A 26758-nucleotide genomic window follows, 5' to 3' on the forward strand; every position below is an offset into this window, starting at 1 on the left:
CCCTCCCACTATCCCCACCCCATAAAATAGTAATTTTATTTTTAAAAAATATTTTCAATTTCATAAATTATTTTTTACTCTAGTAAAAATAAAATATGTCTCTCAAAAATATTTTTCATTCATAAATCAAACACTAAAAATCATTTTTGAAAAATATTTTCTACTCACCAACCAAACATGAGAAAATAAGTCCAAAATCTACTTGTTTTCCAGAAAAACATTTTCTAGGAAAACATTTTCCTTCGTACCAAACACACCCTTAGTCTCATTTATTTTCTAGTGTGTTCAAATAATCAAATATTTTCACTATCAATTAAATTAATGAATTTCGAAATAACATATGTATCTACTATTAATATCGCTCACAAAATCTGATTTCATATCTCGCGACTACCTAACTCTGAAATTAAATTAATTGTAAATACTCTCATTTGGCACAATTGATTTAAAGACGATTATAAGTGCAATAATGATATTCCATTCAGCAAATATCAATTATTTTCAAAAATGAAATTTATACCAAACATAACTTAAAAAGAAACACACTCTGTCCTTTATTTTCTTCAAATACCAACCTAATTAAATATTATCCCAAACACAAACTCATAATCTTATTTAAGCTTTAAATAATTCTCACTTCGTTACAACGTGGAAAAGATACAACAAAAAAATATCTAATGAGGTTCGATAAATAAAATACGCAGACATTATCACTGTCTCACGTCACGGCTAATCCAATTTTAAACGACGCAGCTGAATTTGGCTAACATATCTCTAACCAGAACTTCAGAAATACGACGATGAGCTTCATCTGTCAAATGAATTCCGTCCCAATGAACATACTTTGCTGGATTGGAACAAGCATTAATCCCAGCTCCTCCACATACAGTCCTGAAGTTAAAATTATGTGTTCCTCCAGTTCCACAACATGCACTCAGCAATGTATTTTGATTAAACCCAAACGAAGACGGATTACGAATAAGTGACAAAATTGATCCATAAAAATCACCATAAACAATACTAACATTTGGAAATTGACGTTGTAGATTGGCCATAGCTCTAACCACGAATCGATTGTGATACGAAGCGAAATCATTGAAGCTTTTCAAGCATCCTAATTGATCGTAACCACTTGTATTGTTATCAGGGAAGGATGTGAGGTATAATGGAAGGCATCCGAGAGGGTAAATGCTCGGAACCAACACTCGTGTTGCTCCCAGCTGAATCACCTCTTTGATGCCTCTCATTATCCCTGCAACAACAAACGGAACGTAACTTCTAACTTCGGAGATTTGCTTTCTCTGGAAGAAACAATTGTAGTAATCGTTTCCTCCCCATTCCCCCATTATTACGATCGAGTTTTTCAAATTCTCTGCACATTTCGATCCACAAGTAGATTTCAGATGCGATTTGAACCAATTTAATTGATTTGAAAGCGGTGTGTTCCAGGTGGGTAACCGGATGCTACGTGCAGTCCAGAAGGATGTATCGAGGGCGGTAGCTCCGGCGACGGCGAAATTTACTCCTTGACTGAACGATGCGGTTCTGTCTAAGTAAGCGTTGAGGAATGGAAGTTTGAATGATTGAGAAATGAAATCGGTGATAACGCGGCCGTTGGAGAAGCGGCCGGTGGGTTTTCTGAAGAAAGTTTCGCCGTAAGGGGAACGGTCGGCACGGAAGATGATGGAAGCGCCGGGAGTACGGATGACATTTCCGGCGTCGGCGAGGGAGTCGCCGAGTTGGTAAACGGAGTTAACGTTGCATTTAGTTTGAGCAGATGAAGGAGAAAAGAAGAATAAAGTGATGAGTAAAAGGGATAAGGAGACTTTGGTAAGAGAAAAAGTCGCCATTGAAGAATGTTTTTTCCTGCAAAATGGAATACATTCACGTGCTACTTATAGAAGAGTAGGCTCGGTCCGCTTGATCACGTGACATGAAATCATGATATAAATTATACAAAAAAAAATTAAACTTTTTATTTGGACATGCAATTTCAACTTTTATATTGTACATCGATATAAAATGATAGGCTTTCTTTACAAGACATAAGCTTGTGAATCAATCATGACATAAAATTTGAGAAAAAAGGTTTAAAATTCGATCGAAATTGTTGTTATAATGTCGAATTTTGAAAATAACCTTTTAGCCCTCTCCCGACACAATATTTAACAAAGTATTTTAAAGCTATATATATGTATTCACGTGGACATTATAAAATATTGCATAATAGTAACTTGTCCACGTGAGCACATATATACCTTTAAAATACACTGTTAAATAGTGCATGGGATAAAAGATCATCTATGAAATTTATTATCGTTACAACAATTTCAATCAAAGTTAAAGTATTTTTCGGACCCTATTTCCTAAAATTTTCAAATCAATATTTTTAGAGATAAAGATTTCATTTCATTATTTCAAATCAAAAAATAAATCACAAATCTAAACACCTATTAAATGAATTGTTAATATATAACATACAAAAATATTTAGCGATATAAATTAGAAGTTTTTTCTATTAATTATTCTCGTAAGAGCAGCGTATTAATTAATAACTTTTTATTGAATCAAAGGTAAATATGCACAAAATTCAAATAATTTATTAAATTTTAAACAACTCAATTATTTGAAGTTTGAACTGTAAAAACAATGTCAATAATTTTGTAGCAGGTAGCTATGTGTTAAAAAAAAAGATATGGTGTTAGCTGCTCAGTGGTTGGTTATCACTTTAATTTGTGTTTTTAGTGTCATTTAAAGGAAAATAGTTGATACATCTTTTGATTTTATCATTTAAAATTAATATACTTTTTATTGAGAAAATAATTTTTATATATATTAATTGCTATATAAATAGCTAATACACACGTTTTTATTTTCAAAGAGAAGTGAAAAAGATAATTTTAATTTGATTTTTAAATATTTTTCTGAAAAAAATATAATTCGTATATGATCCTCCTTCGTCCTCACAAGTTCTTTTTTAAATTTATTTAATGATTAATTTAAATTTATTATTTTAATGTTTAGATTTATTTATGTTTCATTAATTTTCTCGTAAAATTTATCATAAATATCTATTTTTATTTTATTTTTACAAATATGGAAATTAAATTCAATATAGTCGTAAAAATGAGAAACTCAAAAAAATGAAAGAAAAAAAAATAAGAAACTCAAATAATGATAATTAAAGAAGATAAAGAATAATTTATGTATTAAAAAATTAAAATATACCTTAAACTTTGTTAGAAAAATCGTATATATATCCCTATATGATTTTTTTTTAAAAAAAAGTTAAAATAATAAATTCAAAATTATTTTTCTTTACTGATGAAGAATATATGTCATATTTGAACTCATTTTATAACGATAAAAATATATATAAATTATTTATATAATAATAAATACATATTTAAACTATTTCATAACGAAAAATATATATTAACTCTATAACAAAATTGAATGATATAATAGCATTATACCCTTTATATAATGCCAAAAATGATTTAATATTTTGGCTTTTTGACTAAGTCATTCATTTATCAAGTGGCTTCAAAAATGGAATCTAGTAGTATTATTATATTTACATGAAGGAGTACGTGTGGGTCAAATCACACTTTATTTTCCGTCTCAATTTGATATTCCCAGGCTTTAGTCTACTTAAAAAAATATTTAATTTTTTATATTTTAATTTTAATTTTTTATGTAATATATTTAAGATAATTTTTTTTTAAAATTTTATGTCAATTTAAATTAGATCCTTTTTAAAAATAGAGAGTAGTATTGTATTTTAAAGGAATTAACTAAAGTTGTACTTTAGAAACTGCTACATGAAAAATTACTAAACATACTTATTAAAAATAAAAGGAAAAAGGGTAAAAAATTCTCTTAATCTACGTGAAAGGAATAAAAATATCCTTTATTTGTAGTTTGATTAAAAAATATTATTATTGGCAATACTTTGGCTAAAAAATGCCACGGTATTCAATAATTTAGTCCATAAATGCCTCTATAGTTATAAAATTGATCAAAAATGCCCTTTATAGTATTTTTTTTCTTTTTAAACACATCTTATTCCTAATTAAAATATCATTAAGGAACACTATTTTTATTTTCTTTCTTCTAAATCACTTTAACAAATAGAAATGTAGGAAATATTTTTTTTCTTCTTAATCTCATTTTATCAATTAAAATAGAATAATTTCATGTACCTTTTTCATTTCTTATTTTTTCGAAATTAAAGTAAGATAAATATTTGCTAATTTTTTTAAAAAATATTAATTTAAAAAATTTGTCAAAAAGAAAATAATAATACATTTATTTCGAAAGTGAACTTTTTCGACCCATTAAATAATAATAAGGACATTTTTGGACCAAAGTATTGATGGTAAGAACATTTTTCGACCAAACTACAAAAGGGGGGAGGCATTTTTGTTCCTTTCACATAGTTTAAGGGCATTTTTTAACCAAAGTATTGACGGTAAGAACATTTTTTAGCCAAACTATAAACGAAAGGTTGTTCCTTTCACATAGTTTAAGAATATTTTTACCCTTTTTCTAAAATAAAATTAGAAGTTATATTTCCTTCGAATTAAACAGAGTAATCTGTTTTTTTATAAGAATTTCCTTCGAATTAAATAGAGTAATCTATTTTTTTTTTATAAGAATTAAAGGAGCAATTGAAAGAAATAAAAAGACATGAACAATTATCAAAATCTAATCGAATTTATGATCAACAAAAGTTTTTATATCTGCATCTCTCAATTGAATTCGATCAAATAATAATGACCCGAATTCAATAAAAAAAATGAGAAAATCAAATTGCATCCACAAATAAAATAGCTCGATAATTGATTAAGTTAAAAGAATTTACATAATTAATATCGAAAAATCACTTGAATCACACAATTACACTTACCAATTATAAATTACACTAATATTACACTTGACCTAGAAACTATAAGTTTCAAAACTCTCTAATATTAAATTCATCATAATCTTGATAATCTAAGTTTTAAAATAACAAAAAATATTATTCATATAAAGGAAATTAAAAAGATATTTTTTTAACAATTTTATCTTTAATGAAATAAAGATCTTATTTGGCCATATTCTTTTGTGAACTTTTGAATTTATGAGAGCATCATTTTCACATATTGTCACTTTCTTCTTCTTCTTTTTTTCTTCATTTTGTTGGACCTTCAACACATTATGTATCTTTATTTGATATTCATCAAACTCTTCTGAAGTTTTCATACGATTTATGTTATCCACGTTGTTATCATTTCTAATTTATTTAAAATATAATTATTTTCTTGCAACCCTTTAAAAGGCATTTTCATATTTATAACATAATTTTAATTTAAAAAAATTACTTTTTAAAATTTATATCAAATTAAATTAAATCATTTTTTTTTGAAAAAAAAAACAAAAGTAAATAATTTTATGGGACAAAAAATCCCACTTGCACTGGTCCCTAGGAGACTTTTGTTTCCTAACGGGTGTCATTTTGTACCATATGGGCAATGTGCTAAAATGATGCCCATACAATACATCCTTCATCAACTGCATTATTTTAACGTGTAAAATAAATAGTGGACAACTAAAAAAAATAAATTATATTTCAAGGTGAGCCATTAAATTTGTAAAAATATCTCAATAGAGTTATTTTGGCTTCTTTTTGGATAATATAATCATCAAACTATGCACATATATTCAATAAGGTGATGAAAAGTAACGAAAAAATTTAGATTTTATCGCAGGCTTATGTATGTATATTTTTAGAATTCATTTTTATATCCAATATTTCTAAATATATTTTAATAAAATAAATTACATTCATATAATTAGAGCAAAATGAAGATGGAATTTTTCTGGTTAAAAAACATATAAATGTATTTAAATAGTTATCGTTTTAATTTGCCTTTTTGTTTAAAATTCAACCTAATTATAGACAATTATGTGTTTTTGATGTTTTTTTTTCTTTTAAACTAATCTTTATTTTCATTTAAGAGGAATTTCTTATATATCAAATCTTTGTAGTTGCAAACTTGAGATTAATGTCTATGCAACATAATAGGAGAAGATGAAAGTCATTTTTCATTAAAAAGAAGTGTATTTGGAAAAATGGTTCTAAAAAAGAAAAATGTATAAATTTCGGTTAAATATTTTGTTTTTATCATTACTTTACACCTCATTGGAAATAATATGCATAATATGATAATTATATTATTCAAAATTATTTTTAGAAATATATATTTACCATTCCAAGAATCCACTCTATTTTTGACTTAAAGAATGCAGCTGTCGGTGAACGTATTTACTCCTACTTTCGATGTTTTAATTTATGTGATATATTATTTTTTTACGAAAGTTAAATATTTTGAATTTGATTGATAATTTGCGCATGAAATCTTACTTATATATATATAAGTATTGTAACTCACAATAATTGATAATGAAAAATATCTAAAAGATATATAAAAAATTAAAATTAAAAATAACTTTATTTAAATTTTAAAATTTAAAATATATCATATAAAGAAAAATTATAATTTTTTTTAAGTAAAAAGGAACTGTTTGCCAACAAAGATTGTGCTTTAATAATTGAATATTATAAAATGCACAGATTTCAGCATAACCACAACCTTTCTTACCTACCACCTTTTGGTTGGAGTAAGATAAGTAGGTGGCAAAGTTTTGAATTTGAATTCAACTTTGCAAAATAATGTGTATTTAGTCGATTATTTTTATTTTTATATATTTAAAAATATAGAAATAAGAAGGTAATTTTCTTAACTATTTCATCTCTTAAATTTTGTTATGAAAATTTTACAAATAAATGTAAATACTTTTAAAATAAATTAATTAAAAGGGTAATATAAAAAGAATTTAATTAATATTTTCTTGATTTAATAACGTAAATAACTATTCCTATAGGATATCTATTTCTAGAAAGATGATCGATTAACATGGAACGGATGTAATACTTTTTCCATGCTTTTTTTGTTGTCATGTTTTTTTTATATATAATCAAACAATAACAAACATTGACCAATATTTTATGATATAGTTTTGTTAAAGAATAACAAAAGTCTCACATTGGTGATTAATGAGATGAGTGGACTCGTTATAAGACTTTAACGATTTTTTTTTATTTAAGCTAACTTTTGGGGTATGAGTTAGGTCAAACCTAATTTAACATGCTACTTTTGAGGTGTGTGTTAGATGCTAAGCATTTGTTGTGAGCTGGGTGTTAAAGAATGACAAAAGTCTCACATTAGTGGTTAATGAAATGCGTGATTCCTTATAAGGTTTGAACAATTCTCTCCCCTTTGGCCTAACTTTTGGGGTATGAGATAGGCCTAATACCTAATTTTTTGGGGTGTGAGTTAGGCATAAAACCTAATTTAATATGTTATGAGAGCATGCTCCATCTCACTCAACGTTGGGCCCCCCAAAAATAAAAAATGCTCACGCACTAGATGTTAAGTACTGGACGTGAGGTGTGTGTCAAAGAATGACAAAAGTTTCATATTAGTGGTTAATGAGACGGGTGGACCCCTTATAAGCATTGGGCAATCCTCTTCCTTTTGAGCTAGTTTTGGCGGTATGAATTAGACCTAAGACATAATTTAATAATTTTTCATTATATTGATATACAAAAATTGCAGTCTATAGTGTTTTTCGTATATTTTAGAATATCTAAATTTTTAAATTTAAAATAACAAATTAATATAATCTAAATTAATTTTAAAATTAATTAAATTGACTTTTAAAATATGCAACATAACAATTAAAAAATAACAAAGGAAGTACTATATTTTTATTGGATCATCAAATGATTTCTTATGAAAAAAAAAGGATATTGAAAGCATCTTTATATACTATATTACTACCTCTGTTCAGATTAATACTAAATTAATAATACCTAGCGGAAAGAGTGAGAAAGAATATTATGAAATATATTTTTAATATCAAAGTTTAAAAAATTTAAAATTAGGTTGGGTGATGTGGGATGAGGCATGCTGAAAATAGAAATATTTGTTATGAGTGATTGAGTAGTGTTTGTAACAAACTTTAAATATATGGAAAATAAATAAATCATATAAATAAAATATGAAGAGACATGATTTTATTCATTAAGATTGTAAGTATAAATCTGTTCCTTCTTTGATTCTATTCTCCTAAAATTTATTCATGATTCGAGGGCGGTTATTGTGTATTTCTCAAACTAGGATGATTTAAATTTGACCTCTCTATATGAATAGTCCATCAATTTGCAGATTATTTCAGATCTTGATCTCTTTATGAAATTTTCGAGATGCCTTTTAAGAGAACTTAGTATCCTTTATATAAACATAAAGGAGGGTTTAGGGTTGAGCAGCTTTCAAGAATCCTAATTTGAGGTGAACAAGATTTGTAGGGTGCCAACTCGAATTGAATGCATCTTGTAGAGTCCCAAAAAATTTCAATGTTTATAAATGCCCCCCTGGTTCAAGGTTTGTCGAGTGTAGACTTGATGAAACTCAAAGACGAGGCTTGAAATACTCATTCTTTCACCTTTGCAGCTTCAAATTTTTTAGATTTGATTTAAGAGAGAAGAGATGAAGGGCAAATTTGGTTCCACTGGGCGTGCCAATTTGTTTGCAACAAATTTTAAACATGAAAAATAAACAAACCATACAAATAAAATATGAAGAAACATAATTTTATTCATCAAGATTGTGAGTACAAATCTGTTCCCCCCTTGATTCTACTCTCCTAAGATTTATCCATGATTCGAGGGCCGTTAGTGGTGTATATATCGAACTAGGATGATTTAGATTTGACCTCTCTATATGAATAAATCCATCAGTTTGCAGATTATTCGAGATCTTGATCTCTCTATGAATTTTCTGAGATGCCTTTTAGGAGAACTTAGTATCCTTTATATAGACATAAAGAAGGGTTTAGGGTTGAGTAGTCTCCAAGAATCATAATTTGTGTTGAACACAATTTGTAGAGTCCTAACTCGAACTAAATGCATCTTGTAGAGTCCCACAAAATTTCAATGTCTATATACAGATTGGAGTCTTTATTCGGATTTACCCTTGCACGCCCCATTGTTATTAGTGTTAGTTGCTACCAAACCTTTTAAGTCAATTATTATGATTACATTCAATGTTACCATCATTATCACCTTAGTCGCTACTATTAGTCATTATCACCACTACGTTCAATCACTACTACCAACCACCTCTACCGTTACAACTAGCATCGTCATTATTAACTCCAACACCATCAGTCACTGCCATCTATTACTAATATCAACTATCTTCACCATCACAGTCACAAATGCCGCTATCAGCTATAATCGTCATCTCGACAATCAAGACAATACCAATCATCTTCACTTTCACAACTATCACCATTTCTAATCACTAACACCAACCATCATCCTCACCACTAGGGGTGTTCGTGGTTTGATTTGGATCAATTATAGTAAAAATCAAAATCAAATCAATCTAGTTGGTTTTTAAAAATTTTAAAACCAAACAAGAAAATAATCGTCAGTTTGGTTATTGAAGGTTTGGTTCAGTTTGGTTTAACTTTCTGATTTTTTCAGTTTGAAAGTGATAAATTTTTGACTATATACATATCTTGATAGATACAAAAATTTAGTACATAATATTGGTTCAATTAAGAGATTAAACAATACTAAAGTTATTATTACACGAACAAAATGATTAATTAAGAGAAGGTATAACTATCTTATTAAATGTATGGTAAGTAAAGACTAAAGTAATGAATTTTGATGGATTTGGACTTAAAATTGTAATAGATGGGCTAAATTACGTGTTCGGTTTGAGAAAATTGTAAAATTAAAAGGGGAATATTACGCGGTTAAACAAACTTATGCTACTTAATTACTCATCATAGCAATAGTTTGCTATAATTACCACTCGCGACTAACAATACACATTAATTATGTGGGCTGATATTCAAGTTTGTATAATTAGCCACATTTGTATATGTATAATTCGCCAGAAGATACAGATATATATATGTATAATATACAATTATCTAATCGGTAAACATATACAATTTACCTCTCTCCCATTCTCTGCCCTCTCTCCTCCCTCTCCCAATCTCGCTTGCCATATATACAAATGCATAGTATAATATACAATTATCTAACCGATATACATATACAATTCAACTCTCTCCCACTCTCTGTCCTCCCTCAATCTCGCTCACCTCTCTCCTCCTTCTCCTAACATCGCTCATCTCTCTCCTCCCTCTCCCAATCTCGCTTGCCATATATACAAATACATATGTATAATATACAATTATCTAACTGATATACATATAAATTCACCTCTCTCCCACTCTTTGCCCTCTCTCTTGCCTCTCTCCTCTCTCCCAGTCCCGCTTGCCTCTCTCCTCCCTATAACATATAACTAAGAATGATAATTATCAAATTATATATATGGAGAGTAATTAGGCTATTTTTGATTGGTTATATGTGAAAGTTCCTTTATTAAAAGACTTAAGTTACTTAAAATTTAACAAAATATTTATCTTTTATTTATGAATAATGTACAAAAAATTATAAATTTATAGATCTAATTAATTAGGCCGATTTAATTATTTTTGCAGTTAATTTTAGTAAAATCAAAATCAAACCAAATACTATCGATTATTTTCAAAATGTAAAATCAAACCTAATCAAATTAAATCAAATATCAATTTTTTAATCGGCTTAGTTCATATTGCTGTTCGATTTGATTTTTTAATCATAACCATAAACAACACTACTCACCACTATCACTGCATATAATTTTGCTTAAAAAATAGGCTCAAAGAGGACGCTTGATTACCCAGTTTCCAAAACAAACAGAGAACCCTCAAAATGACCAACCTCTTATTTAAAGGCGAATCTAGGATTTGAAAATCGTGAATATCATAACGTTCAAATAAGATAAACAGATCGATTCCATTTCAGGTTATAATTTAAATTATTTATCTTTTTTTATTTTTTATAAATAAATTAATCAAACAATGCATATTATTTTAATATTTTCTTTTAGATATTATGAGGTTATTCTCTATAACTTTGTTTAAAAAAAAGCACTTTCCCATTAAAATTTTGAACTTCTATGAACCATATGATAATAGTGTTAAACTTAATATATTCATATTTTGTTGTCTTACCTTAGAAAAAAGTCTCTGAAAATCGGAGAATATTCATCATTTTTACCGGGAAGAGAGATGGCTATGGAGGTTGCACCATCTTTTCCGACTTGGGAAGAAATTGAGCTTGCAGAAAAGTACTCTTTTTTTCTTTTTTTTGGGCAAAGAATTGTCTTTTTTGGGTTTACTTGATTCACTAAACAACAATTTGGTTAAATTTGTTTCTCAATTTTCATGTTCAATTTTGCAGTTATATGGTGTGTTGTATGTACCAAGAAGCAGCAGCTTTGTCTTCCTCAATTATTGAGCAATTAGTTGACAAAAATGTTAAAACGAATGAACGCAATTGCGAATTCGGTGATATGTTGGAATCAGCTGCAATGATTTTGGTGCAGTCTTACAAAGCGTTGGGGAGGTACTTGTTTATGCCACTTCCATTCATTTCATGTATTACCAGCATTTTCTTATTCTATTACAAAGAATATTGTTGGCCTGAGTTTTAGGGTTAAATGACAATCTTACTTGAACATTGAGAGTTGAGAGTTGCTTCATTATTAGCTATTACAAACTGTAATGATACAGGAAAAATTGGTTGGTCTTAAACTGAGTTGAATTGATAGTCTCGGTGTGTGTTTGGTGAGAAGGAAAAAGCTTTTCAGGAAAATAAGTGTTTCTTTTTACTTATTTTTGTGTTCGATAAGTAAGCAAGAAATATTATACCAAAAGAATTTGTATATTACACTATCACTATGGGAGGTGGGGTGGGGGTGTAATGAACCCTTGAAATGGATAATAGGGATTACACGAACAAATATAAAGAGTTGATCGTTATAATTACTCCAAACTAGTAACAAATCTTCCAAGAGGAAGAAGAAGAAATAAAAAGGACGAAAGGAGGGAGGTTCCAGAATTAATCTAAGCAACTAAGAAATAAAAGATAACTTCATAACATAAATCCTAATCGAGTATTTCCCTTTTCTATATAGGAATCTTCCCGGGGTCCCGAATGTAATTTTGACATCTTTTCACATGGGTCCTCCATCTTAGTTATATTCATAACAATTCTTCCCTCCTTTATAAGAACCTAGTCCTCAAGGTTCGAGTATAGTCGTAATGAGACCACATTGTTGTCATGTTCCTCTTTATAAGTGTTAAACAACCCAAAGGAATTCTTTAAACACTTCATTATCCAAAGCAACTTTCAACAACAATCCATCATTTTGCTTTTAAAACCAGAGGATGCATCCATGTATAATAAGATTAACATCAAGGAGTTGCTTGGGAGATGAAGATGACAGAACGAAAGGACCGATATTGAACATCTTATGGAGCTTTGATATGAGAGCATTGAGAATTACTGGATCCAACATTATGAATTTATGGCATTGGGACCTATAAGATCTCTGTAGTCCAAAAAGCACTCCAAGGGACAACCACTTTCTCAACCGACTTGAACCAAATCCTTCCAGCACCCAACCCAAAATTTACTTCCAGTAGCTTACATTCATTAGACGATACCTCTTCTAAAGATGTAACCAACACTACATCTCTTCCCAATTTCAGAAACATCCAACAAACACTTGATCATGTGTTGAGACCAAGACCATATCTTTAGTGCATTGGTAGCCCCACCAGCTAGCAACAGATCCAACATTGCAGAACAACATGTCAGTAAATTTTCTAAAGTGAACTCTTGAACAAGAGCATTGGCAGACTGTGGCGGTGCAAGTGCGCGACAAAGGTGACTCAAAGAATTTGGTACACACCCCAGTTTTTTCATGTCTCTATGAAGTGAACTAGCAGAATCTACCTCATTGACTACACATTTTGCTTGTACCACTTGAGCAGAAGTGAATGCAGGAGGAGAATTACCTTTCCCTAGCATTTCTTAAAACACATATGCAGCAATTTTTGGACAATATGTAGCCACCATAATTTTCAACGTGTTAAGTGTCCTTTCCTTTTTGTCATTTGCTTCCTGCAACTCTTTTTCGACAAAATCAGCAGATGCTCAAATTTGTGAAAAGATTTCTTCTTGTAGCGTTTTCATAATTTCCATCAGCTCACTGATTGCATCAATTATTTTGTCAATATCCTCAATACTCGGTGCCTTCTGTGTGACTTCCCGTGCAGCTGCTGTAGTTCCCAAATCATCAATAATCGTGTTTGATATGGTGTTTGCACCCTCTAACTGTAACATTGGATCACGAACAGGGAAATGGAAATTTTAAGCTGGTCGACTTGCTGTTCATAGAGCATTTGCTCTCGTAAATATGGTATTGTAGCTCTTATGTTTTGTTCACCAAGAAAATCTTTCGCTCTTTCAACCTCAGGAGCAATCTTTGTAAATAAAACTGCCTCTTTTACTAGCATCACTCCATCTTGGATCCAGCAGTGATCAAACTTGCAAATTTGAAATTTGAGATTGAATTGCTCGAACCAACCAGGTGTCAAGCTAACCTGTGATAAAAAAAGATGTGGCTGCTCCATTTTGAAATGGTTGTAACGTGATATCCTAATATCATTAACCCATAAAAGAGTTGAAGACAACTCGCAAAGATGATCGATAAGACTACAACTGAGCAGTCATCAACCCATTCAACAAATGAGTGACCATTAGACAACTGAAGGTGTTTAAAACCGGTAGACAGAACTGGTCCAAATACACTACTCTACCATTTCTCAGAATGAGGTCATCATTCAGAACATCACAGACGAAGCTTACACCAAAATTCATGTTTACACCAGCTCTTTGATTTATATTGTTGCTGCAAGGCCATTTAGGGTTCCCCAGTCCGAATACTGTTCTTGCTCATTGTCTTGTCACAAAAATATGCAACATTGGTCAGCAGAGAAGACAATAAGCCCATGCCAATTGCCACTTCGGAAAACACCTGTTGTTAGATTGATTTCGACATCAGATTTATACCACAAATCAAAAGGCACCTCATCTATGGTATTTAGCTGCTCCAACAACCCAAGCACAATAAAACTATTGTCTCTGTGGGAGGAAGCAACCGTAGTGTATGGCTGCCAGGACAAGTTGAAGTTGCAAAAATAGAAGTACTGAATGAAGTCATATGCATCAATATACTTCTCTAATGCACTGGAAGAAACAGCCCCGACAGCATGGCTAACAAATATGCGAAGATATTGAATATGCGTAACGCTTCTAATGTCTTTCACATGTCACAGAGGAAAATGACATCATGTGTGACATATACACCGAGATCAAATGGAAGCTGTACGCATTTAATCGTATGGCCAATGTGATTCTATCCATAGTAAGAATGACACTCTTAGATTCAGTGTACGGTCTAGTTGAGTCAACATTAAAAGAGTATGCATAGTTGCACCTGCCCGAACTATCAACAAACACCTTGTGTGCAGTGGTCAGTGAGGATACTTCACATACATCTGAAGCATCGTTAACACTCAGAAGTGGAAAGCCATTCGAACAACCAAAAAGAAGAACTCGGTTGACTGAATACACACTCGAGTTTACTTTATCAAAGAAAGACCCAAAAACCTGCCCAGTATCAAACCAATTGCAAATGTGTAAACCCAAAGCATGTGGAAGCGAACCAATAGTTGTATGAGGGCCAAGAAAATCTGCAAAAATATCCCTCTTCGGCACTATATCCAACACCTTGCAGTCAAACTCCATATCAAACTTATGTCGTAGGCTTTAACTGGAAGAGTCGGTTCCTTAACTGAGAAGGAGAAAGGAGAAAATTTAAGCTCGGTAGTGTCAATAGAAGCACTGAACAGAACAGAGGGAGAGATGTTCTTTTGTGTTGTATATCCAACATCAAGAATAGGAAGTTGAGAATCCAAATGTGATTTTATGATGTCAGCAATCTCAGTGTCATTATCATCGGAAGCTAACTCTAGCATAGTTGTAGGATCTGAAATCTCTGGAATATCAGTGGAAGTGGAGTCCTATTGCATCTCCTCCTGCGGTAGTGACCGCACATGGGTTGTTGTTCGCTTGTAGTACCTTCATCGATTTTTGCAGCACCTTCATTGATTCAAAGAGGGTGTTGAATTGAGCATCAAGCATGGCAGAAGGGTAAAGAGGCATGGAGTATGAACAATGAAATTACCAATATAATGAACCCATATTGTATTGAAATGGATAATTGGGATTAGACATACAAATGTAAGAGTACATGGTTATAATTACTCCAAACTAGTAACAAATCTTCCAAGGGAAGAAGAAGAAATAAAAAGGAAGAAGGAAGGGAAGTTCCAGAATTAATCTAAGGAAGTAAGAAATAAAAGACAACTTCATAACATAAACCCTAATTGAGTATTTCCCTGTTTATATAAAGGAATCTTCCCGGGTCCCAAATGTAATTTGACATCTTCTCACATGGGTACTCCATCTTATTCATAACATAGTGGGGTGGGGGTGAAGATGAGGTGTGTTGGGGGTGGGAGGACACAACTAATGTTGAATGCCACTTGTGAACTTGTTTTCCCTTCTTCTAAGAGGGAAGCCATTCTTCCTCATTTTTAAGGAACTTGTTTTCCTCTAGAAAATGCTTTCCAAAAGCTTTGACCAACCAAACATGGGAAAAATGGAAAAAATGTTTTCCTCCTTACTAAACACACTTATTGAACATTGTTAGTAGATGGATATTGATTTTCTGTATTCTGATTTGCTTGGATGAATGGTTACCTCTGAAATGCCTTACATAGAGTGGCTCTGATTTATGTGTGTTATTGGTTAGACTCGTGAACTGCTTTCTCACCTTTTACTGTTTCTCGGTGTGGTAATCTTGCTGCCTTCTTTCGTAGAAAAATACTTCGAGTTTACTTTAATTCTGATACTAATATGGTTTGTATGTTTGACAGGACATCAGAAATGTTGAAACAGCTGAAAGTGCTATTTGGTTCAGTCACTGCTATTCCTGCCCAAGTTTTCCTTACTGGGTACCTTATTTCTTGAACATGCTATTGCCATAATAATTGCACATCTTCATTTAGCACACATAATAATCCACATGACTTTGATATTTCTCACCTTTGTGGTCTAGTGAGATGATTTCTTTTCCTCTTTATAAGGTTGATGTCTGGTGTTAGAATTCAACTTTAATTACCATCCTCAATTTTATGCTGCAATTCCTTTATCATTCACTTTTTTGTGCTGGTTTCTATAACTTGAATTGTTTTAATGGTATAAAATGTAAGAATGCCTTTAAAAATTGAGAGACACTCTTTGCTTTGACATGTTTCTTTTGGTTTTGAGATCCTGATCACATACTCCCTGTTTTATCGAAAAAATAATTTCGAAAAGGAGTTTGTTTTATTTTTTGAAGATATTTTCGACTTTTAGGAGTCGCCACTTAATTTTGAGAAAATTAAGAAAACTTGTTTCTAAACAACTTAAACAGGAAAAATTGTTTTGAAACATTTTTAAAGGGGTTCGAGATTCCTATTAGCGTCTTAGGAAGGTTTCGAAAAAAAGCACCTAAGACGCTCCGCTAACTTACGGTTTTCCGGCGATTAACTTATTTGACTATTTTTGTTTTAACCTTTGCGAGTTGAAGTTTGAACTTTATCAGAATTCTACTTAGCCAAATTCACAAGTTGAAATATTTGTTGTTTATCTTGCAACTTTGCGAATCTGTTTCGAAGTTAAACTTTCTTAAGGTTTTTATCTAAACGAGCTTTACGAATTTGAAACATTATCGTTTTAAGACTTAGTTTTAGCTTGATAAAATAGAAAGGCGCTTCGAAAGGGGTTTGGAGTTTTCTAATCCTAAGCTAACGACATTCAAAACAAAACGTAAACAAGTAGCAAAGAGAGATAGAGAGAGAGAGAGAGGGAGAGAGAGAGAGATTTGGGTCCAAGTTTTCGGGTTCTGTTCGCCTTGACCGAAACTTGGACCCACCTGCTTTTGGTTTTAACCCATTTTGCACCTGTTCTAATCTAAACATATAAAAGAAATACGAGAAAGTAAAACAATAAGGGCTTATGCCCATTACAAACAAAATACAACACAATAAGAAAATCTTCTAATTCGCCTTTGGATTCTTCTTCAATCTTCACAACACTTGACTCAAAAAGGGAGCTGTGAGTCTTTACGACTCTCCGCTAACGCGAAGGAGCGTGAGTCCATGACGGAACTCGAACGGATTCACATGCAAAACAACAAAGGAGATAACCCATTAAGGCAAGCTGTTAATGTCAAAAATGTGACATTCCCAAAAATAACAACACACCAAGGAAGAAAATATTCAAGAAAACACATATAGTTTGAAATGAAACTTAGCTAAATGTGTCAATTAAGCATGTCTCACACAGGCGGAAAAACGCATAACATGAATTGAAAACTATATAGCAATTAAAGAACAGTGGCTAATTTACTCATGGCCTTTAAGAACGCGAAGAGATATAACCAAACAAGAAGACGTTTTAAATAATCTACCATTTTTCTAAGAGTCCATATGCAGACTCATACAACTCCACCCGAAAACAATCACAATAAATCAAGGAGAAGAGAATTTCAGAACAAGAGAACAAAATATAGCTCACAACTTCACATGCTTTAAGGAAATAAATTCAGATTCGACTATCTTACGAATGAAAACTAAAGGAAAACAAAGATAAAGAAAATAAGATGACTCTTGCGATATGACAGGACGAAAGCAAGTTTAGAAATTTACAAGAACAGAATCAACAGAATAGCGACCTATTGACAGATGCTTTTATCCCACGACTCGAAATTATCAGGAAATAGCTAAGATGTTAGAAACAGCATGCAGTCTTCACGTTAACCCACCAAGGAACATGATGTGAATGCTAAATAAAATGCTGCCATGAATACTCGGCACAGTAGCGAATTTAGACTAAATAAAAGATCAATAAACACATAACCCCACACACGTTTCCAGGATGAAACATAAGTCATATAAAAGAACTCCAAAACGTATCGTGTAACCTCGATCTCTCAGTGACAAACAAGCCAGCATGCACAATCGGACAGAATTATAACCCACAATTCATTTCGACATTGAGCGTAACCAACATATGTATCAACTTCCATTTACAGCAATACAGGCCACACACTTAACATTCAATGTACTTAACAATTGATCCAAACAAATCAGAAAGGCTAGCCAAATCGACTGGCAGCAACGTCCAGAACACCAAAACAACAAAAAAAAATTCACTTTCGAAACAAAACAGAAAAAAAGACGAAGAAGTAACATGGAGCAGGGGGATTATACCCGCTCTGCTGAGGGGGAGGGACTTGTTGATAACTGCGGGCATTTGGGCGTGGAGCTTGGGTTCTGGGGTAGGGATTTGTTTGGTAGTTTGGCATTGGAGCTTGGTAATTTGGGAGGGGGCTTTGATATGCTGGAGTTTGTATTTGATATGCGGGGGAAGGTGCTCGATAGCTTGGCTGTACATTAGCGCAGCTGGGAGCGACATTTTGGTAAGGGGGAGGAACTTGATAAGCTTGGGGGTAATTTGGATATACGGAGGGAAAATTTTGGGGAATTGGGGGTGGGTTCTGATACGACAAAATATGGGCATCTGGATAAGTGGGGGCAGCATTGTAGTTGTTGGAGGGATGGGATTGTGGGCGATAGGCTTGGTGAGACTTAGGTGGAGGCTTGGAGCGGTCTTGAGGGCGCGGTGAGTTTCTAAGGGTTTTTCTTCCCCCATCTGAAATGGCGGCAACCTCTTCTCTCTTCTTCCTCACAAGTCCGGAAGATCCAGGCGATGCAGACACTCGGGCTATCTTCCCCGACTTCAGGCCATCTTCGATAGTCTCACCCACTTTGACTATCTCGGCGAACTTGGCGTCGATTAACAAGATGATTCGGTCGTAGTACTCGGGCTCCTAAACCCGTACGAACACCTCTACAATCTCTTTCTCCGTCATCGGAGGCCTCACCCTCGCTGCCTCTTTCCTCCATCTGTATGCAAATTCTCGATAGCTTTCTGTGGGTTTCTGCTTCATCTTCTCCAAGGAGTGCCGATCAGGGACTATCTCGACGTTGTACGCGAATCTGTCGATGAAATCCTTAGCCAGTGCGCTCCAACTGGGCCATTGTCGAGTTTCGTGCGACGTGAACCATTCCAGGGCCTCACCGCAAAGACTCCGGCTGAACAACCTCATCAGCAAAGCTTCATCTTTGCCAACTCCCACGAGTTGGTCGCAGTATGCTCTCAAGTGTGCCATGGGTTGCCCACCCCTCCGAAGGTATCAAACTTCGGGATCTTGAACCCTTCAGGCAGGTTCAAAACTGGGTGGATGCATAGTTCTGCGTAGCTTAAACCGGCGACGTCTGGAGTGCATTGCAATTCTTTCATTGCCCTTTTGATCTCCTCCTTTATGTCTACCTTGGCTTCTTCCCTTGCCCTCCACTCTCTTTCTTGCTCCTCGTAATGGTCCAACTCGGAGCCGTGTACCTCATGCTCGGCCGGGACGGAGACTTGGAATGTGGTTCTTTTGGGGAGGGGTGGAGCTATGGAAGGGCTCGGGACGTTCTGTGCAGTTTGATAATTTTGTGGATAGTTTTGGGGATTGGTATTTTGGGTCAAGTGGGGATGTGGTGTATGAGGGTTGAAAGCGGTCGGATTTTGGTTCTGATTTTGGAGTGGTGAGGCAGTTTGAGTGTTCCGGGGGTGTGGCGTCATTTGTGGGGGGTTGTTTGGAAGTGGTGAGGGAGTTTGATAGGAGACTGACGCATATTGGGGGTTTTGGGTTGTCATGTCTACTCCAGACGGGTTGTGTACGGGTGTTGACGGGTGGTTCTGAGTAGGATCCGAGTTGGACGAGGGGAAGTACGTAGGAGGTCTTGCGTCGATAAAGTTGGGGCCGAATCCGGGTGGAGGCGTGTCCTGCCTTCGTTGCATCTCGACCCCCATGTCAGCTATCTGCTGCATCAGTTGCGCAATTAGCTCGTTTTGCTCTGCCACGGTGGGCTGAGCCACCACAACATCTGTGAGGCTGACATCATCATTGTTGTCTCCCATGACTGTATTTGCGTTTGGTCCGGGGAAGGAATCTGCGGGACCTTTTGATATGGTGAAGTAGGGGTGATCTGCCAGCTTTTATCGACACAGATCAGTTAAAGGTACCTGAGAGGTGAAACAACTCAAAGGCAGATTTGTTAGTGCATATTCGGAGTACAAAATGCATAATATCGCACAGAGAACAGATAAACACGCAAGTCGCTTTGTTTTGAGGATATCTTAAACCACGAATGAGGACGGAAATATATTTTGAACAAACAGGAATTTGTTTGTTTAATGCTATTTCGGGAAGGTTGAATCACGTTGAGCTATGGTCTTCTTGTAGCTGTTTCTCGATGCTCGTTGATCTTATCTTAGTATCTTCGAAACACGGAGGAGAATGAAAATTTTCAACGATAGGGGCCGGGCCGGGGAAGGCTGCCTACGTATCTCACAAGGAGAATTCAGGCCCAACGTAGTTCGAGTAGGATGAAATATTTTCATTCATTTTTTCATTGCGGTTACAATGGAATTGAAAAACAACATTGAAATTTCTAGAAGACAACATTCTGGCGATTTCTCGTCTTGTGGCTGCGTCATTCCTTTCCTTCAAACAGTCGGGAATGGAGGCTTGTAGACGATTTCCTCCTCGTCGTCCTCCTTAATTACTTCACAGTCAGGGCCACTGTTATCTGCTCCCTGATCACGGGCGAGGTATTTTCCGCCCTTTGAGTTGTTGCGGGTCGTCAACTCTTCATCGAGTGCCGCACTTCTGGCCAACAATACGGCGGTCTCAATATCTATCTTTGCTTCTCTCGCCTTTACTTCGTGCGCCTCCAAACGAAGCATGTTCAACCTTTTTCTTAGGATTTCGGTTTCTATCTCAACCTCCTTCTTTCTTTTTATCTGCGAAGCCAGATGTTCATCCAAGGTCGTGACCGCAGCTTTGTAGATTGCCGTGGTCATGTTTACTTTAAGTCCTTCCTCCTTAGTCTTCTGAATTTCTCGAGTGACTCGCTCGATCTTTCTTCGCAATTCCTCCTCAGTGAGCTCTGTCTGGACGTGCTTGTTGTCCATAGCGGTGATTCACTTTCCTGAGATGATAGAGCGGTATTCAGGATTTGTGTTATAGGAGATGGGCTTTTGCGTGAGAAACTTGAGACTCGGGAATTTTGGTCGGACATTTTGTGATAGTGGCTTCTGTATACTCCTTGGAATTTTGGTTGGGAGTGGGTTTATGATATCCTCATTCAAAGCAACATAACACATAAGCATTTAAATACACATATATCGCGTCCTAATCATGCATGGGGACCCTTTTGTGCCAAGGGTAGGCCTAGCGCATTCGAAAGATGTACGTGTGAATTTAAACCAAATAAAATGACCCCCCCCCAAAATAATGTTTAATAATGAGTAAAATGTTCGCAAAGAGAAATAGACAAACCCACGCAGGAGCTATTTAGAAAGTACAATAATATCAGGCCCACGCAGGGGCTAAAATAATGCGAATACAAACAAAGAAAAACCCGCGCAGGGGCGATGTCGACTATGCTGCTCCGGATGGTCCTGCTCCGTCGTCGTCTTTCTGGATCTTGTGTTGCTGAAACATGTACCTCAACATCAACAGAAAACCTTCACCCAGACGCCCTTTGTCTTCCAGACTCTCGTATCGCATCCTCTCGATTTTTTGCTGGATCCAGTCGTCAAACTCGTCATACCCTTGCCTCAGTCTTTCGATCTCTCGAGTCGCCTTCTCAAGAGCGTCTTGATTTTCTACGAACTTGGCGTAGACCTCATTAGCCTCCTCCTTTAACTCTCGCAATTCGGCCACTGCTTTGGCCTCCTTGTCTGTCACACTGCGAAAGCTACGCGGGATCTGAAAGGAGATATTTTGTATATCCCTCTTCAACCATGCTTTGTAACCTTTGTCATATCCAGCGTTGAATCGGTCAGGGGCGATAGTGTCTTTACCCATGCGCTTGGCGTTCTTCCATTCTCTAAGCATTTCCGTCGCGTCGTCCACTCTGTCGTCCCCAATGTCATATACATAAGCGCCATAATACGCTTCTCTGGGCACGGTCTGTCTTCTTCCGAACTGTCGCTAGACTTCGGAATGGCGCGTAAGGGCGAATTCCTCGAATGCCAGGTAGAGGAAGCACGACACATCTACGACTTTCCACGACAACTTCCTTGGATATGAAACGGTCGAGCATCCATTGGAGGTCCTCTTCTCTCAATTCAGAGAAAATCTGGGCCCATCTTCCTCTTGTTCTCCGATTGTTCATGTTGGCCCAGAATAGTAAGTCGTTCAGGTCTTTGAGAGTGTTCTTGTTGTCGAGAGTGTGCAATTCTCGAGTTCCAGCACCCTTCGCCAAGTGGCTGAGAATCCACCATTAGAGGAGCAGATTACACCCCCACTTATCCAGATGCCCATATTTTGTCGTATCAGATTTCCCTTGGAGTGGATAAGTACCTGGAAATCATTGAGCTCTATGTGATAACCTTTTTGGGGAGGATTCTAAGAAATTTTGATCTTGCTATCTCTTGGGTTGAGAAATCCGCTCTACCTGAGGAGAAGAGGCAGGTAGACAATAATCTTTCTTGCATCATTTAATTAAATGATGGTCTCATGTGATTTTTTTCCTTTTGTGCCCTCCACTCCAGTTTTTGCTTGTACAGGTCTTCAATTGGAATATCTGTGTTGTTTTCCTTGTGAAAGAATGTTGTTGGAATCTATATTCTTGAGGTTCTTAGGCCTTAGCACTATGAGTTGAAGTTCCTTGGTGATTTATGGTTGAATATATAGTCTAATAAGAACTGATATTGTGAGATTAAACTTTGTCGAAAGAGAAATATGCTTATAGAAATTGTGCAATGCAATCCTACTGAGACACATTTGATGTGTTTTGCTATGCGGTTGATGGTTTAGCTGTTTTGTGACCAAGTAACTTATAACTTGGGATTTTAAAAATTATTTCTCTATATTCCAGGATCTTTTGAGGCGGTTGCACTCCATGAATACTTTAAAGCTTGGCAGCTCTTCGCAATCCTCGGCATTACCTCTCCAAATAGATGAATGTACAACTGATTCCACTTCCCTAGTTGAAGAAAAGTCATGCAATGGAACAGCAAATATTTTGGAACACAGAGACCAGTCTAAGGGAGAGAACACCACGAAACAATCAATTCTGGAGTTTTCTAGACGGAGAACTCCATTTTGGTGGTTTCGTACAGTAACTTTGAAGTTTGGAAGCAGTCGCTTGGTTTTATCAAATGGAAGCATCTTTCTTGGTTTTTTGGTGGCACTTGTTTACTATATTGCGAGGAGAAAACAAGCCTCTTTATGGAGGTAATGTAGTCTTTCTGCCTTGATAAAGAAGAATTTACTCTTATTATGATTTTCTTCATCTTAAAGCTGTGGGAGACACATATTATTATGTAAAAACTACCAAATTTTCTCATGACCCATGGGCTATGTATAGGATAAAGCCAATTAGTGCACAGCTTGTGCATTGAAGGATGTTTTTCCCTTATTAACTTAACATGCATAGTATTAGCACAGGATTTAGTGGACATATCCAATTCCCTCCATTATCTTGAAACTGAAATTTATTCTTGATCTTTCATTTATATGCTGGATCATACTTCATAGTCGAACTCAACTTGCTGTAAACAATGGATGAAGATGCACATTATATTTGATTACTGCGGCTGTGTGGCACTTATGTGGAGCAGTGTATAAAGATGCATGCATATTTGAACCTAGACTTTTTAACAGAAAAACATCCCTAAAGTCCAAGTACATCCTTAATGTATCTCAATTAACAAGAAACGTTCTTGTTGTATCAGAAAATAAACAACTTTGGTCCAAAGTTAACTTTTCATTCAAACATTAACTGAAAAATAAATGAAACATGCAATGCTTGTGATTTGCTTTTGAAACAGCAAAAATCGAAGATGCCCTCTCCTCACAATTTGAGCAACTACTCTAGTTTCTTCCTCAAATTCCATAAATATATTAGAGTAGAATCACATGCTCAACTTTATTCAATCATTCAATTCTACCCCAATCAACCTTACAGATCTAAAAACTTGCTTTATACGAGAATTCTCCAGTATAAAAATGTATTACTATACCCTTCAGGGTGGTCCAGTGGTTTGAGCTTGGGACTTCCATGTTGGAGGTCTCAAGTTCGGAACCCCTTGCCAACGAAAGCAAGGGGTTTGCCTTCTGGGTCGAACTCGTCGCACCAGGCTTGCCTAGTACGGCTTACCTCTCCTATGTGGTTTGCGAGCTATTGCATAGGAGCGGAGTTTTACCCTGTGCGTACCCAAAAGGGTAGCGGCTGCGGGTTTCCCTTGTCGTAAAAAAAAATGTATTACTATCTAGTAACTCACTTTAGCATTGTTTACTTGACTTATTTGCAAAAATCGGCAGTACAAAGCACAAAAAAGAAGAACTTATTTATGTCCATCCGTTTCAACTTAAACTCATTGGGAATTACTACTCTAGTAATGCTGCCAAATTATCAATAAAGTTTGTCAGCTCTTTTCAAACTTCAATTTTCTGATACTCCTTTGTCCTTTTTTTTTTTTTTTTTGCCTAGAGAAATCTTCTACTGTAATAGTCCAGTTGACTGAAAGTTTTTATTAATGCTCGATGTTTTTTGCAAATTTTTGCACATTAATATGATCTTCCTGTAGTCAAATTATATAACAAATCTGATAAGCATAAACTATCATGGAGAGCATTTAGCAGATGCAATCCCACACAAAGTACACACACAGATATATAAGTGGCTTTTTGAAGCAAAAACATTTTTGGTTTTCAGAAAGCTTGATCAAATAGACTACTAGCTAGCTTCCAGTGACTTCATGTTTTTTTAGACTGTGTACTGCTCGGTATTTGGTATCGACCGTTTGAGAAAATAGGAAGACCTGAGAAGCATGGGCTTCTGCCCTTACTTTTTTGCCTGGATTTAGGTAAGAAGATAGAGCTACACTCAAATGGGTACGAAAAAACTTTCTATTTTCAGTTTCCATGGGTGAATCATGTGTTATGCATGTGTTTTTGAAATTTCCGTTAGTTTTTGGATGAAAAGTTGACTCTGGACTAAATTAGTTCCTTCTTGTTATACATCAGGGATGTTTCTTGTTAATTGAGAAACATTAAGGATGTACATGAACTTCAGGACAAGTTTGGTTGGGAACAAGTTATTCTGGGATTCGTTATCCGACCCTCAATGTGGGACAAAAACAACACTACATTCCCGGGATGACTAATCCCAGGATAAGTTATCCAGCGACTTTATCCCACCCAAACATGGGATGAACTCATCCTAAAACTGATCCTGGGATTAGTTATCCCTTATCCCTCCTGCCAAATGAGCCCTTAGAGTATACTTTAGGGATGTTTTCCATTAAAAATCTTTGGAACTAGCTTGTCAGGAAATGGAATTATGTTTAGAGGTTATAGCACATTGTTTAGCATGTGAGATATGTCTATTAATCCATTGGGTTGGCTCTGTAATTCTAGCCTTTTGCATCGCACATAGTCATGAGAAACCTTTGCTGTTTAGGGCTTAAACTCTTGTACTAGTTACATCAGTTAAGAGTCGCCTGGTTTCATTGCCATATGCACATAGGTAGCAAGTAAACCTCATTCAAGCACATAATGCAACTGTGCCTCTCTAGCAGTGTTTCATGTTATACCTGTGGGTCTATGGGAATTGCATCCCATAGTCAGAACTCTTCTCTATCTGTCTTTTAAGTTTACTGCCAATCCAAAACTGTAATCAAATTGTAGAATGCTGTGGAGATGTTCAGTTGGGCATATTGTTTTTGTTGTATCAGTTCTTTCTGCCATCTTTTCTGGCATATTTAAGTTTGCAAAAATGCTAGGCTATTACGTTCTTGGACCTGACTTATATTAGACATGAATTGTTTGTCAATTACGTGATAACTGGGACTATTGTCTCACTGACATTTTCCCCGTCTTTTATTACAGTATTGTTAAGAGACAAGCTTCGTCTACGAAGAAGGCTTTGGTTGATTTCTGGCAACTTGCATTCTCATATCAAGTGAACCCTCTTGCTGCTGTTCAACCGCTCCCGCCTGCAACACGTGGAAGCCGGTGATGCACAATTTTGTTCCTCATACCAGAGGTGTTACTTGTAGATAAATAAAAGATATTGCTACTATCATCTTAAGTTGGAGAGGAAATTGATTTTGATAATTGACAAAGATTGTTGGAAGAAGCAGGTTCCTTGACACATCGTTCGTGATATCACACGTCAAACAAATACTTAAGAACCAAGTCCCTAATAATACTGTTGATTAGAGGCAGCAGACATTGTTTGTATGTATGTAGAGGTTCCTTTACAGTAAGGTCTCAATTTTTGAAAAAAGTCATGCAACTCCAACTCCACTTTTATTAACTCATGGTGTATGGACAAAACGATGGAGAAATTTTACGTTACTCTGTGAATCGCATAACCAACATTACTTATGTGAGGTGGTTTAAAACTCAATATTTTGTCAATTACCTTTGAATCTTTGTCAATAGTTACAAAATCTGTGGATTGAGACAACCTCTCCTTTGATTTCTTTCTT

General features: G+C 34.9%; 2 protein-coding genes across 3 annotated transcripts; one reads left to right on the forward strand and one right to left on the reverse strand.

Moving 5' to 3' along the window:
• Window positions 1–530: 530 nt before the first annotated feature.
• On the reverse strand, window positions 531–1883 carry LOC107005415 (acetylajmalan esterase-like). Its single transcript, XM_015204004.2, has one exon. The coding sequence runs from the start codon at window positions 1848–1850 to the stop codon at window positions 741–743; it is 1110 nt and encodes a 369-aa protein (XP_015059490.1). The 5' UTR covers window positions 1851–1883; the 3' UTR covers window positions 531–740.
• Window positions 1884–11097: 9214 nt separating this feature from the next.
• LOC107005764 (protein APEM9-like) lies at window positions 11098–26698 on the forward strand. 2 transcript variants are annotated; one of them, XM_015204423.2, is made up of 4 exons: window positions 11098–11306; window positions 11420–11584; window positions 16030–16107; window positions 26154–26698. In XM_015204423.2, the coding sequence occupies exons 1-4, from the start codon at window positions 11248–11250 to the stop codon at window positions 26281–26283; spliced, it is 432 nt and encodes a 143-aa protein (XP_015059909.1). In that variant the 5' UTR covers window positions 11098–11247; the 3' UTR covers window positions 26284–26698. The 2 variants fall into 2 exon arrangements, with proteins under 2 accessions (XP_015059909.1, XP_027769130.1); XM_027913329.1 differs by lacking the exon at window positions 11098–11306 and adding an exon at window positions 23137–23495 and having other exon boundaries at window positions 11522–11584.
• Window positions 26699–26758: the final 60 nt, after the last annotated feature.

This window comes from Solanum pennellii, chromosome 12 (genome assembly GCF_001406875.1).
Source record: "Solanum pennellii chromosome 12, SPENNV200".
NCBI classification, from domain to species: Eukaryota; Viridiplantae; Streptophyta; class Magnoliopsida; order Solanales; family Solanaceae; genus Solanum; species Solanum pennellii.